The 15,692-nt window shown below is 46.1% G+C and overlaps 1 protein-coding gene across 2 annotated transcripts in view; it reads right to left on the bottom strand.

Annotated features, from left to right (window-relative positions):
* Positions 1–873: 873 nt before the first annotated feature.
* ARHGAP32 (Rho GTPase activating protein 32) overlaps positions 874–15,692 on the bottom strand; it is a 301,914-nt gene continuing 287,095 nt past the window's right edge. For both annotated transcript variants that reach the window (XM_012556402.2, XM_004379330.2), the window contains 4 exons: positions 13,114–13,185; positions 10,236–11,114; positions 8,596–9,575; positions 874–6,940 (listed from right to left, as the gene is read on the bottom strand). In XM_012556402.2, coding sequence (XP_012411856.2) covers positions 4,688–6,940; positions 8,596–9,575; positions 10,236–11,114; positions 13,114–13,185 — 4,184 coding nt within the window. In that variant the 3' untranslated portion in view covers positions 874–4,687. The remainder of the gene's footprint in view (positions 6,941–8,595; positions 9,576–10,235; positions 11,115–13,113; positions 13,186–15,692) is intronic.

Genomic DNA, 15,692 nt, shown 5'->3' with positions numbered 1-15,692 from the left:
TGAGTTTCCATGGGAACACATATTCAGGCATGGGAGTTTTTATTGAAAGCAGATGTTCTATCTTTGCTTCGAGTCTGGAGTGTGCTATGCAGGTATATAAAAGGTGGCTGGCTCCCCCTGTGTCATCTGGACTAAATAGGCCTATTGCTGGCAGAGATCTGCTTCTAATACTTTAACATGAAAAATGAGGAGTGATGTGTAATTTATGATTCCCAGTAGGAAAACCAGTATTTTACTGGCTGGATATTGACATTTTTTAAAAATCCTGGTTGATACTGAAATATTGCTTCTGGAAGAGCCTCGGCACAGGAGCAAGCTCACGGCCTAGCGATGGGGAGCTTGGCTGCTGCAGCACTAGGTTCAGACCTACAGCAACTCAGCTCACAGGAATGCTGTCTGCACCTGCGTTTGCCACAAGCCAGTGCGCTACAGGGGGGCAATTCTAGAAGAGTGATTCTTGTTTGCTCCTTTCGCCCTGAAAAGTAAACATGCTATGCCCAAGGTGCTTTGTGAGAATATTTAGACAGGAAGCCAATTCCATTTTCTAGGAACCTCAAGCTTGGGGCGCCAGGGCACAGCAGCAGCTATTCCTTAGTACAGCCCTGGGTGAAGGCGTCTGCCTATGTTCCAGTACAGACCGAGAGGACGCTAGAATTCTAAAGTAACAGTGTTTGACCCCGGGGGACACGTAGCAGGCAGCACAGCGTGGCAAAAACATAGAAACAGGACGCATTTAACCGCTTCCCTCAACATACCATTTGGCATAAAAGGTGTCACACAAACACCTGTCATTTGGTCCAAATAGCCTAATTCAATTACTCCCATTTGTTTTAATTCATATTAAGTCAAAAAGGAAACACATACACAAAGAAGTCTGTTTTAACCTGAAATGATTGTGATATTTGAATTGCTTTCGGTGGGACATTTGTGTTAAACCACAAGAATCTCCATCTGGATTATCGGAGTACAAAATCCCTTCCCCCTCCCCAACCAAAACAAAGAAACAAACAAAACCCAAAACCCACAAGTCAGCTTCAAATAAGTTTGAAAAAAAAAATGAGATTCTAAATATTTACATATGGGGCAAGAAATAAATCACAAAATTATTTACAAAAATACACAAGCTTATGTGCATTAACAATTTACACCAGTTCACAAAAAAATATTAAAACAAAAAAAAAACTATATAAATTAAAGTTAAGAACTCAAAGGTATGAGCTAAGACTTTCTAGGATGCTTCTCTCATGCAGATCATGGCTGAAAAAAATCAGGTTTCGCTATCTCAGAATCTAAACTGCAAAACAACCATTTTTTATTCTTTGAACATTAACAGTACTAATCGGGTAAGGAAAAAAGACCCTCTGTGCACACTGACAATATCTTGCACTCGTTAAAATACACCATTCCTGCCATTTCTGTAACACACAGTACTGAAAACCACATGCCTCTAACCCTCGGAAGTGACTTTCTGACATCCTTTTGCTTTCATTATGATTCCCTTCCACACTCTGCATAGGTGAGACTTGGCCAACATCCCGGATGGGTGACTGACACGGCTGGGAACAGAGAAACGGACTTTGCAGGCTCCTTACTGAACTCAAGGGGCACACTTCAGCTCTACATCGTGCGCAGTTTATTGCTGCTTCCAAGGCCACCTCCGACTCTTCTCTCTCTCCCCCACTCACATTAACGGTCCCTCTTCTTTCCAGAAGCAAGTATTAGTCCTAGAATTTTTCGACCTGACCCTACATTTTAAAAACTGCTTTGCCTTTATAGGAAACGTGAAGGCCCTACCCCTGGACTCTCCCAGGGATTTGCATGTTTAAAACGAAACTAAATATGGGAAGCAATACAGCTTAGATGAAATTTATTAAAAAATGACACCCCTGGGGTTGTTAGCAAAGTCTCTAGCCAGACATCCAAGGAATATTTATTTCAACCAAACTATGGGATCAGAATTTTGCCAAAGAAGATAAACTCTGGAGATACGGCTACGAAAATATCAAGAATCAAATTTGGGTCTAATGCATAAGGCTGCTCCATCTTCTTGATTATAATGCTCCACGTGAAAATTTGCAAGTGCTAACATTCAGTTACTGTATTTGTGAAGTCACACACAGGTGAACGATGCTGAGGTAACCTGGCTCACAGTGATCTGCCCTCCAATTCTACCCCACAATATTAGGGAGGGAAAGATACAGGCAGAGTCCTTCAAATAACTGACCCCACAGAGGCTGTATCTACATACATTTAATGAAACAACTCTAGGTTTTATCTGGAGTTTGTGTTTCACACTTAAACCAATCTGACTCTCTGTTCTGTACTCAAAATATTTACCTGATATTTCTAAACCCAGGATTAATATGACATCGCTTCGAGGCATTAATGTTAGTAAATATAGACTACAGCTTCAGGGATAAACGTGTGTGACAACAAATCCACAAATATTAAAACTGGACAGGACTTCTTCAGCCACTGTCTCTGGGCTCTCAGCTCCCGAGAGCCGCGTGCATCTGCTGCTCCCAGCAGCCCTTTCTTGTCTCCAGGCTGCTGGTGAGTACTTACAGGGCTGGTGTGATCTCAGAGGGGCTTACTGGACAAAAAGATGGTTAAGGTGAAAAAATTAGTGTTGCATATTCACCACAGATCAAACGCCTGTATGTAGCACCTGGTGCGTTCGTGTGCTGGATGGAAGTATCCGATCGGGTTTCCTTCACGCTTTGCTTATATACCAGTTGGGGCTGCACTTTCAAGGCAGAGACCTGAGTTCTGCAGACCTTTTCTCACTAGTGTTGCAAAATTTCTGCCACAACCCTATGAATCCCTCTGGTCAACTCTGGGACAAAAAAAAAAAAAAAAAAACAAAAACAACCTTATAGACTATTTCCACATATACCGTAAATCTGTTGTTCTTAAAACTTTATTTCTTTTTCTAAATATAAACCCTTAAAATGCAATCACACGATTTTTTAAATAAAAAAGGAACTGGCATGAATCCCAATCTTTACACAATTTCACAGCAATAACAGCAGCATGATTTTAGCCTCAAAACTTTCCTCCTTTGCTCTAAATAAGTTAATTCCACGACTTAAAAAGCCAGAGCAGCAATCAATCATCCAGTACATGGAATGAACTTTTTCTAGTGTCTTCTACAAACTGAGCACTTAAAATATGGTCATGTCGAAAACTCAAGCCTTATTAAGACTTACGGAATGCAATGACAATTGCATTTTATAAATATGCAAACTCATTTTGTAAATACAGGATTGCACCGCTAACCTGGCATATTGGTGATGGGGTGAATTAAGACAACTGAACGGAGCTGGGCTAGAGAGGTGTCCTGTCCTACTGTAATAAGGAACGTGACTTTCAGAAGAAAATCCTGGGCGTTCAACATGTTTAATATGTCTATGAAGAGCTAGACCTGAAATGCTGGTGTAAATGGCAATTACAATAAAACTGTGATCACACGAGTACACAGAGAACAAACACATGTAATTACTGACCATTTAAACGGTAACTGCCTGGAATTCCAACTGGAGAAAGGGTCCTCCTGTGTGCTAAGGGGTTATTGTAGTAATTTAGGATTACTAACAGATAATTAGTAACTACTTTAAGAATTCACAGGGAACCTGTGCTCTGGTTTAGAAACAAATTAACATGTAAATTTGTAATAACAGTCTATCCAGTCAAACCATCCTGCTGGTTTTTGTTTTTTTTCTTTACGAAAGTAAGTTGCTTTAGGAGAACAAACGGTATGAAATGTTTTACTAGGATCTCAATTTACCAATTATAGGGAGAGAAGCAAACCAACAAAACCACCCTGAAGGTAAGAAACACAGTAAACGTGTTTCACTTTCCGATGCTAACAAAGCTCGCTGACAATAAGGACTTTATTTTCTTCCACCTAAGAAGTTTCCTTAAACGTAAAACAATCTCTTCTGCAGTGATGTGAGCCTGTACATCGACTTGGAGGGAACCAGTTTGAATGTAAAGAGTATGGTTCAGCTTGGGTCTAGATGGTCTGACATTTTAAGGGATACTGGAAACAACCTTCCTCATCAAATGTTTAATCTGAAGTCTTAATTCTCTTATTTCTTTACTTATAATAGTTGTGAAATGTCCAACTGGCGTATCGGAAGGGCCAGGGAAAGGTCTTGTCCACTCTAGTTTAACACACAAGACCCTCAGAAGACACGGGATAATGAAGTAAGAAAAACGGAGTGTCTCTCTGGGAAAGCAGCATGACACAGAAGCAGGTGGGAACCCAATGGTAAACGCAAAAGCCTACCAGGAAACAGATGTCAACTGCTGGGAACTACACAGCAAATACTAAGAAACGAGAAGGTCAAGTTCAAATTCAGGTGAAGGCAGCCCTCAGGCTCTTGCAAATTAGCCCTGTCTGGCAGGTGTGGTCTGTGACAAATTTCTCTACTAGATTTTCAACACAGTGCTTTACAATCATTCCAATTTCTTTTAATGACAACATGATGCAGTCTGTAGATGGAAGAGGTGGCAATGAAGTGGGGGCGGGGAGGTTGCGAGATGCCGATTTGTTAGGTTTTTTAATTTTTTTAACGTGGTTGGGAATTTGTAGTTGGGCTTTTTTTTTTAATTCTTTTGGTTACTGAAAAAAATAGAGCAGTCCACTGCCCAGCAGAGGCTGCTTCAACTCTATTGCTCAGGCTCACTCGGCATGGATCTGGGTCTCAGGGGGCTGCAGGGACAGCTCTGTGGGGAGGAAGGCCCCCTGGCCCAAAGCTGTGGCATATGTCCTGTTCTGTGGGTGGGAAAAGCCGGCGGGCACGTATGTCCCCACGCCCCCTCCTCCAAACACACCCCGCGGGTGCTGCGGCAGGGAGTGGTAGACCTCCAGATTGTCGTACTGGGACACAATGGTGGCACCACCCTGGCGCTTGCCCGGCATCTGGTACTGGAACAGCACGCCGGGCTCCCGCTCCAGGCTCGGGGGGTGGTGGAGTTTCAGGCTGTGACTCCTCTCCGGCTTCGGGGGCGGGAGCACAGCTGGCGCCGGGTGCTCTTCTTCCTTGTAGCAGTCTCTGGAGTGTCTCTCGGGGGCAGTGGGCCGCCTGGCCCGGGGCCGCTCCAGCTCTTTGAAGAGCCTCACGTCTCTGTGGTTCCGTCTTAGAGACTCCTGCCCTGAGGTCACGTATGCTACCCCAGAGCTGTGGTAGCTGCCTGGCTCCGAAGCGTCTGGAACTCCTTTGGACCCATAATCTAACTGGCCAGCTCCCTGGGGGTGAGGGGGCCCGTTTTTCGACTCGCAGAGTTGCCTATGGCTTGTTTCCAGATGTGCCCTATGCTCAGGGAGACTACAGCCCATGTCGTGAATCTTTCTGTTCCTGAGGCTGCTCTGCTTCTGGGGGAGGGAGGGCTTCTCTGGCTGCCCAGCGCCATACCCCCCGTGGTGGGGGGCTCTCTCTAACTCGGGCTCGGGGTGCTTCCTGGGGAAGCGGTCATCTCCCTGAGGACTCACGGCCTTGGCTGGGAACCGCCCCTCCTTTCCCTCTGCCACGGACAGAAGTCCAGTTTTCCCAGGATCGGATTTACTGCGAAGGTGGATGACGTAGATCCCGCCCAGGTCCTCTTGCACAGCCGGGGTCATGTTATCATACTGGGACATGACAGGCCCCTTCACCTTCTGCCGAGCGCGGCTCTCTCTCCGGATGGACTGCAGGCGGTATTTCTCCATGTCCTCAAGATCCCATGAGGCGTACGTGTGCTTTATGTCAGTGGCTGGAGGCATGTTGACTACACTGTGGTCATCACCAGAAAAACAGCCAAGCACGTTGGCCCGGGGACGTGGGGGCAAACCAGGGTAATTGGACGCGTTCCTCCCCTGCAGTCTAGAGTCGCAGAAGGCAAAGTCGCGACTGGGGAGGCGGTGCAGAGGCCTCAGCTGCACTGTGCCGTAGGCGTCCACATCACACAGCGCCCCCCCCGGGCTGTAGTAGGAACCAGAGCTGGAATACGGGCTGTACCGGTAGTGGACCCGGCCATTCTCAAAGTAAGGCTGAAGCTGAGTTACATGATAATCTGAGCGGGCCTGGGAAGACTGATATGGCTTATACTGGTACAGGGGTCTCGGGCAGTAGGCTGGTTCATCATCCGGGGGGACTTCTGTTCGTGAAATAGGAACAGAGCGAATCATGGAAGCCTGGGGGACATGGAGAGACTGCACCCTCCGGATGGTAGGGTAGGGTGGAATGTCCTCAGGGTAACAAGCGCTTCTAACAGAGTTGCTCAGAGAGGACACGTACTCCACCCGGCTGCACGGCTTGGCGTGGTGTCCAGACGAGCTTCTTCCTGGGGCCACGTAAGTGTTGTAACGAAGCCCTACTGAGGCCGACGGCTCTGACCTGGAGCCGTAGGCTTGGAGATGCTCCAGTCTGTTATGGTGTGGGGGCACACTCTGGGGGCGGTACTGGCAGTTTGGAGTCATACTGAAATGCAAACTGTTTTCTGGACCAAAGGGCTCAATGGTGACATCAGGCCTAGCAAAGGAGGAATAAGCTGTTTTCTGAGAAGCGTGCTTAGGCTGTGGGACAGGATGCTGTGCAAGCAAACCATCATCCAGAGAGGCTGAAGCAGCAGTGACGAAGGTGTGATAATTTGAACTGCTGGGAGCATCTGCACTGTTGGCGTGTCTGGCAGCATCAATCTTACCCTCCACGGTCCCGGTGGGGGGCCCAGGAGCAGTGAAGCCGCAGGAGGGGTGCCCAGGAACAGACTCGGCCTGCAGGTGCAGCAGGGGGGCCCTGGCGCCCTCCCAGGCTTTGTCAGGGAGGCCGGGGTGGAGAGTGGGCGCAGAGATGGTACACTGAGCAGACGCACTGCCATCGCTGACGAAGACAGACACAGGCTCATCCACGGCTCGAGGCTCAGGTGGCTTCTCTGGAGCTGGAGCTACTCGCGGAACCTGATGGAAGATAACAGAAGAATTGGCCGGTTTGTCCCCTACGCTCTCTCCACGGGGTCAGACACTAGTGCATCTGTAACTCATACGCTGACACTATTTGGGTAGCAGCCTGAATTTTCCCAAGCCACGTGGTCACACTGGACAGGACAGTGGGCCGGCCTGCCCCACACCAGGAACGCGGTCCTGTGTTGCTATTTGGTGCAACAGCCGTCTTTGGAGAGTGTTGACAGTGTTCTAATCTATGATAGGTTGTAATGGGAGACGAGGCTGCCAACGACATTTTCTTACTGTCTGGTCCAAAAAAGGAGTTTGGCCAAAAAACTCTGTTAAGCTTAACCCTTTCAAGACCCAATTATTTTCTGCTTTGAATTTTTTGTTAGTACCATGTCTTTTTGTAGTGGAATGCATGCCCAACCACTGAGTGTGTTTAAATTTTTGGTTGGTGATATAGATTTTGAGAAATAGCATATGAAAATACATGATTTGTGGGAGCCTGTAGCAGGCTTTATTGCAGGGTGCCTTCCATTTGGATACACGGGGCACCTATGGTTTTGCCTAATAGCCCAGCTGTTTTGCTTCAATGACCATTTCTTTAGCCTTTCTCCATTACACAAGTCCCCACTAGAGGGAAGCAAATACTTTCAGCAGGAGAAGTATACTCCCAAAGAACTCTAGAGGCTTAAAGTGGGTGGGGCACCACACATTCCACAAGTCATGAAAGGGTTAAAAATATATACCCAGTCAATCTGTCTAGCTCAGTCTCAACCCAAGAGCATTTTGTTAAATAAAGAGTTGATTTAATCTCGAGGGATTTTTGAAATGACTCAGAGTTGCCCACAGTGAGCAGTTATGAACCCCAAAGTATAGGGAAGGCCGGGAAGTGACTCGTCCAAGGTGGATTCAAATCAGAGGATGCTCTCAGTCCCCCGCCTCCTACTCCATCCTGGTCTGTGGAAGCAGAGGCCAAACGATCCCACAGCAATGCTGCAAATATGCTGGCCCTGGAAGGTGTCTGCGAGGAACAGCATGATCCACTGAGGACCAGAAAGTAAAGCCTTTTTACTTCGAGGTGACTACAAGAACCTTGTGGCATTTTTTCTAAAAATGGGAAAATTAAGAAGCTTAGTACTGTGCAAATAACATTCATCACTATCTTATCAAAACAGGCACTTGACTATGTGACAATCTGCTGATTAATGCTGGGAAAATAACGAGAAGTCCTCAGACACTGTAATCTCTCCCGTGTCTAACAAGTCTTCAAGGCAGAGTCTTACAAACGTCTCACAAGTCAAGTATTCTCATTGTGTGGATGTGAATGACCAGCAGAGGTGGGTAGGTGACTTGCCCAAAGTCACAGTAAGTCAGTGATGGAGCTGAAAGCAAACCTCGCAACTCCGACACCTTTCCCGATTTGACTCACCCAATCCCAATCTTTGTGTTATTATGAAGAAATGACCGGGACCCTTCAGACAGAGTTAAACTACACTCATTAACTAACTGCTGCTTTCTCAGAGGTTACAATGGCAGATTCCAACCTCAAACGGAAACCTGCCACAGACTGAAAACTAAATGTCACATCTGATACACCCTGGTGAAAAATGACATGCCTCTGGAAAAGGGGTACTTCATCTCCCGTGCCTGCTCCCCCGTCTTACCTTGTGGGAATTAGTTAGTCCTCCACTGGCAGCCGCCTGTACCTGCCCCACGGCTGGTAGCAGCTCTGCAGGCCTCTGGGAAGGAGGTGGGGGCAGGGGACGGCTAGTCCTGTGCGTGTGCTGAAGCGTGGCCACAGCGAAGCTGGCGGCAGCGGGCTGCTCAGCCGTGTTCCAGCCAGCTTCCCTGCTGCTGACTTCTGCTGCTGCTGGAACAGCTGTCACAGGAGCCAGGGTGGTTGTGCTGCTATTTTCTTCAGGGGACCCAGAAAGAGGGTAGATTTTGTCCCGAGGCAGATGAGGAGCGGGAGAGGAGTCTGCGAGTTCTGCATCTTGGTGGGGCCTATCCACCCCTGCGCCAAGATGAGGGGGAGGCTGGTCTCCACTGCAGACATGGAGGTGAGAAGGGTCCTGGTCCACAAAGGGGACAGCTGGCATGCTGGGCCTCCCAGGCTGCTCTCCAGGGAAACACACATGGTCACTAGGCTTCTCTGAGTCTGCTAAGGGGAGTGCAGGGATTCGGGCCTGTCCTGGGTCCCCAGATAAACAGGTTCGCTGCAGCAGATTCCCTGGGGAGTCTGCTTGGTGAAGTGGCTCCCCAGATTCAGCTGCAGTGGAATGGGTGTGACCCCCAAGAGCTGCTGGCTCTGGTGCAGGCTGCCCACAGTTCCCAGACGCACTGTGCTGGAGGTGGAACTGCTCTACCAGAACGTGGGTTTGGTAATAGGCCTTATCTAGGGTAACGCTAGGGTAGGAACTGGGCAGTTTCTCTTCAGCCGTGGCCACTGCCATGTCTCCATAATCTGCGTAACCAGCCTGCGAATTCCCTGGTCTCTTCAAGGACTGAGTGGAAGCTTGCTGTGCAGACTCAGCTAATGCTAGCGCCAACATGCGGGCAGCATTTTTCGGAGGCGGTGGAGGTGGGATAAGAGAGACTGAACTGACAGGAACGGAATCCTGAGGGGGGCCATGGGTAACTGCTCCTAGTGGGAAATTGGGAAAAAAAATCAGAGTGAAAAAGTAGCTTATGTTATCCTATATGGAAAGCCAAACATTCCCCATCCAATCATTAAAAAACAGGTGCTTTCCAGATTTTAAAATGGCAATCCATGATCTTCTATCCCACATGCAAATGCTGGAGAAAACCCATCGGGTTCAGAAGGAAAACTAGAAGAATACTTAGCGATTTCAGTTTCCTCCAGACCTGCCAGAGAGACGGGGGGAAGGCAGACCCCTTGCCTGGCTCAGAAAAGACTGCTCAGAAAACAAGCGTCAAGTGCTTGCAGATTGTTATTACGAATAGTTTCTGACATTTGATGGTGCGGGCTTGCCTGTTAACTTGTAAGGCTATCATATAGGCATTTTATTGGAAGAGAAAACAGAATCAAGAGCTATGAAGTCGTGCAAAGATTTTCCACAAATTCTGACTGTTCAAAGAGATAAGGGGATTTTATGAAGTTTTGAAGTGGGGCCAGTGGCCCTTTGGGGGATTTGTTTGACCGCTTTTAACGTAGGGCTTTGCGCCATCAGCACCACCCAGAAAAGCGCTCTCTCTGATTGCAGGCTAGCTTTGCAGCACATCCCTCTCTTAAAGGCACAGGCGGCACACACTTAGAGCAAGAACGGAGGAAAACACACGGTACCTGTCTGTGCCTGTCCAGCAGGTACAGCCTGACTCTGAGCACTCAGGATGGCCTGCTCCTCGCTCTCTGGCAAGGCCACCTCCTCCACAGCCACCTGGTCCAGGGTCTGGACGTCAGGTTCACCTCCTTCCTGGGCTTCTCGCTCGCCTTTTTTCATCCTTACTACCTGGGTGGGGGATCTGTTTGTGACATCACTTTCTTCCACGTTTTTGTTCCGGGTTAGATAAGATGCATTCTGAGCTGCTGTATCTGAGACGGCACCGATGACTTCTGACACCCGAGGGGGTAGGGTCACTGAAATGGGCTCCGATATGTTCATAGAAGGGGACTTGCTTAGTTTCCGTCCTATCTTTGGAGAGAAAGCATAGACGACCTTTTCAGTGAACGAGGATGGTTTAGAGGACTTATCTTCTGCTGGGCTCAAGTCCAGGGTAAAGAACGGACTCAGTTTCTCCTGAAGAGGGGAGACAGGCTCAGAGCTTGCAGTGCTTCCTGGAGTCTGAGACTGGCTACCACCTCCCTCTGCATCCTTCTGACTGGTACTCGGTTTATCCTTGGAGTATCCTAAAGAATCTAAAAAGGAAGCCCCACCTTCCAGACATTCGGATTCGGCCTTGGGAGGACTACATTGAAATGACATTGGATCGAAATCCAGGCTGGCCACTCCAATGTCTGGTGGGCTCAAGTCAACGTCCTCAGCTGACTGAGGAGACATGAGTACGGGGATGTGGGGCAGCCCTACTTCCTCCTCAATTTCATCGTCACGGGGCAGGTTATCGTACGAATTACAGCGGGTCCCCAGCATTTCTCCATTAAAAGAAGCAGACAGGGCGTCACTGCTAGATCTGGGTCTTCTGGGTCGGAACAACTTGGAATCACCTGGTGAAATGGATACAACATTGCAGTATGAGTGTTAAAAGACACACAACATCATGCCACGTCCCCTGACAGTACAGGAGCAGCTAACTATGCGGAGTAAGAAAGTGTTACTTCTCTTTTCCTCCTGGTAACTGTCTCGTGGTACACACGGATCATTTAAACCTGAAATAACAGAACTCCCAGACCAGATTCTAAGTAAGAAACACGTTCGATATAATCATAGGGACACTGTAGCATTTGATGGTTTGGATAGGAAAATAAGACTCCAAGCTCTCGGATTCTATCACTAGTCCAACACTGACTATTTTTGTGACTTTGGGCAAGTTTTTATTTCTTTGTATCTTATTTTATCATTGACCTCACACGTGAATTGTGAGGTGGAATTAATCATTTTAAAACCTGTGAAAGCTGGAACCTGTGTAAGGCAGAACTCCGTTGGAGAATAAAAACTCGAAATATTTTGCACTAGAACGAGTGACAGAAAAGCTGTAAGACTGCACCCTGTCAAAGGCGGAAAACTTGCGAGACCCGGAAAAGCTCTCACAGGTTTCACTGCAGCACTTTGGATGCGCACCAGCAAAAGGCGTGGTTTTAGTTCTACATTTCTTTTTTGGTTTCATGAGGAAACATCCTCACGTGCACATTTCTAAAACACTGAACTTCTTGATTAAAAAACCTCCACAACCCCATAAGGTATTTACGCGTATTTAGTAAAGAATTCCTTTCAGATACTTAAACAAAAATAATTTATTTCTCCCCCCTTAAAAAGAACAGGCTTTAAGTTTCTCAGGCAGAGCCCTCGACAGTGGTAGAGTGCGTTACCGTTTTATGACGTTGAGAAATAGCCACTGGTAAAAGAAGTCTTCTGAATATTCTATTAGAATTATTACAACTGCCATGACGAAAATATAATACAGAGGCAGGAGCTGTCTTACCATAAATACAGTCACTAATGTATTGACCACTTATAAAATTAATACCTATTCAAATACTATTTTCTGCTTTAACACTACTAGCATCTGCCCAGCCCACTGCACTGTTTTTATAGATCCTTCTCTTGACTGCAGTGAAGTGAAAATCTTGGAAAACTTGTAAAATGTCAGTCACTCATACAAGGTGATGTAGGAGACGTTCTTCAGTCACAAGCAAAGCCACTGATCACTGCGGGTCTGGCAGTTAGAACAGTTAATAAACGAAGATGAAAGAACTGGCCAGGACAGTGAGACCCCAGGATCATGCAAAACGTATCATTTTGGGTATCGAAGGACTTAGGGAAAAAGCCCTTGGGAAACCAGTGAAGCATGTCCTCTTTTGCTATTCCATAGTTCTGTAAAAAAAAATTATATCCCCTTCCAAATCAACACTGAAGTTATTCTTTTCTAATTCTAAAAGTTCGTACATAGACACAACTATAATCCAACTTTTGCTAAAGCTAAAATAAATTTGTTTTCAAAATTTTTTAGTTTTGCTTTTCAAATTAAGTTGCAATCAACTATCTGCTCTGCAATTCTGGCCCCACTGTAAGTGGGTTCACTTTTCCTTGTACTCATCATCCAGATGGCGAGGCCTTCCCATCGTAACTCCGCCCTACGAAACTTAGCATCATGATGAGCCATTTCCATGACAACCAACCACTGGTTTAGACATCAAAGCGGCTTTATTTTACACTTTATAATACTGTGCTCACATTATGAATCTAAAGAAGGAAACACTAATAATAGCGGTTTTCAATAGGCATTAATAAATATAAATGGTTAACCTAAAACATTTCAACTGTTTTTATGTAAACTGAGTAACAATCATGCCAAAAGATTGAAGACTGTACCATATTGAAACATCACAGACTTTTAAGCTAAACAATACTATGTAGATACTGGTATTCTTAGGAAATAACAGTCTATAGCTTATTTATTAAGTGTATATTTATAAAACATACTCAATTGCTGTGTTCTTTTATGAATACATTATACAATAAAACGATGGATACTTTTAGTCTTACCATCAACCGCATGGAGAGAAGTGAGAGACTCTTCACTCTTAGTGGAGCGGAGGGTTCCTTCCGCCCTGCCACCTACAGAGTCAAAACCAAACAGTGCAAATTTTTATTATTTGTTACATGTGTAGCGAAAGAGAACAGTGTTCTTTCTTTACACTGTTTAAACTTGCGAAAGCAATCTGGTGTACATTTGGACAATTATACTCAAGTTTAGCACCCTATTATATAACGTGCTGTATTGCTCTCAAATTGTTTCCCGTATGAAAAAATCTCTTTTCCAAAGGATTATGAACTTGAGAAAAGACAGAAATTAAAAAACTTCTTTTCTATTTTCTAAAGATCATGAAATGGTACTGTAGTGGGCTTAAGAGTGCCCCCCTCCAAATCCATGTCCATCCAGAACCTCAGCATGTGACCTTCTTGGAAATCAGACTCCGATTTAGTTAAGGGTCTCAAGATGGTACCCCACGGGATTCAGGGTGAGTCCCAAATCGTGACTGGTGTCCTCGTAAGAAAAGGGGAGGACACAGAGACACTGAAGACAGAGGCTGGAGTTACACTGCCCAAAGCCAAGGAACGCCTGGGGCCGCACCAGAAGCTGGAAAAGGCAAGACACAACTCTCCCCTGGAGGCTGCCGACGAGCCGGGCCCTGCCGACAGCCATTCTGGACTCCAGCCCCATCACCCTGAGAGAACAGATGTCGTTTTAAGCCACCTGCTCTGTGGTAATTCATTACGTAGGCCCTAGGAAACTAACGCAGGTACTTCAATAGTGTTTGTCGAATATTATTTGTTAAACCTTTTCCTCCTCACTCGCTCTTGCCAGCGTGCGACACCACCAACACGTGCTGAGATCCTGGTCCTCACTCAGCTCTCTGACCGCCTCCCACACGCTGCTTGGAGCCCTTCCTCTCCCAGTCGTCCAAACACGGCCTCACTCCAGGACTCAGTGCCTGGCCGCTTCCTCTCCTCACTCAGTGGGCTCTCCTGGGCAGTAAACTCCAGCTCTGAGACTGTCACCTCCGGATGTTTGCTGATTGCTTTTCAATCTGTATTTCTCATTGTCAACCCTTTACTGAATTTTAGCCTCACACTGATTACCTCGTGGGCGTGCTCGATTCACCATGTCCACAATAAACATATTATTCTTCCCCAAACTGCTGCTCCTCACAGGGATAGCGGCACTGCCATCTACCTTGTCGTTTAATCAGAAACCTGAAAATTATCTTTGTTCCTCTTTTTTCCTCATCCTCCACAATCATGTGGTCACCCAGGCCTGTGGATTCTGTTTCCTAAATCTCTCTCAAGCCCACCTTCCCTGCCACCCCTACTGCCACCGCTTAATTCAGGCACCCATCACTTCTGTTTAAACAACTGTTAACGGTCTCCCAACTGTGCGCTTTCCATCTCACCCATTCCCACACACTCCCTATGCTGCTGTCCAGGTCATCTGCCTTAAACACAAACCTCATCATGTTCCATATCGAAACCATTCAATAAGTCTCCGTGGAGTGTGGGTCAAAGACAAAGCTCTTCTGTCAAGGCACACAAAGCCCCGTGACGTGAATCTTCTTGCACTACGACTCTGCCAAACTCTTCAGAGGGCCCTGTTCCACACACCAGTCTGCACTTTGCTCCCATTTCCTGAAATGCCACCCTCAGTCCCTGAGCTGTCAGGTGAATCCACACTCATTCTTCAGATCCCTGGTCCAAGGTCATATTTTCTGACCATCAGCCCCTCCCCAAGAATGGACAATTCCTACCATGTAAACCTCTGTTTCAAGAGCTACTAGTCGGCTTGGAAATGTATTTTCTTACACATATAACTCCCCAAATAGACTCTGATGGCAGGGAAAGTGTTTTAATTTTCTTTCTATCTGCAGAGTCTGCTATTGAGTTATCTAACACATGCTTAGCAGATGTTTGCAAACTGAATAGATGATGAATTAAAAGAACTGAACATTGTACTTTTAACATTACCTAAGAAGAAAGTTCTACTAGCCGTCCTAGATTCAGAAGCTGTTCATATCAGTCAAACATGAATTTTAAACTATTTTTAAAAGAGAAACTTTTTTCAACAACAGTAATGGATTTGCATGATCCAGTAAGATACTCTCATCAATGAGTTACCTAGCAAAAAAAGATAGCTTTTATGGTAGATAAGTTATAGACTTGAAAGATGTGCTGAAACATGGTTTTGTCATTTTTAACAATGTGTAAAAATACACATCAATGCAATTTAAACACCATAGTAGTATATTTTTTCTATTACCAAGAATATGTTACAGATATGTTGTGGATTTTTAACTAGGTTCCCATTATATATAATCCATACAGTTTGCATAAATTACTGAGCACTTCCGCATATTTATACATAACTTATGCGTATTTCTTTGCATTTGGAGGTAAAGAATTGGTACAGGAACACGGTTCATCTACAGGCACACACCGTGTACACGCTCTCCTGAAGCCTGGCTGACAGTATGCGGAACGTGTGCTCAGGGTACAGGAACACGGTTCATCTACAGGCACACACTGTGCACACGCTCTCCTGAAGCCTGGCTGACAGTATGTGGAACGTG

The sequence above is a fragment of the Trichechus manatus genome, unplaced genomic scaffold, assembly GCF_000243295.1.
Source record: "Trichechus manatus latirostris isolate Lorelei unplaced genomic scaffold, TriManLat1.0 scaffold00064, whole genome shotgun sequence".
Classification (NCBI taxonomy): Eukaryota; Metazoa; Chordata; class Mammalia; order Sirenia; family Trichechidae; genus Trichechus; species Trichechus manatus.
This window is presented reverse-complemented; position numbering and strand designations above follow the sequence as displayed.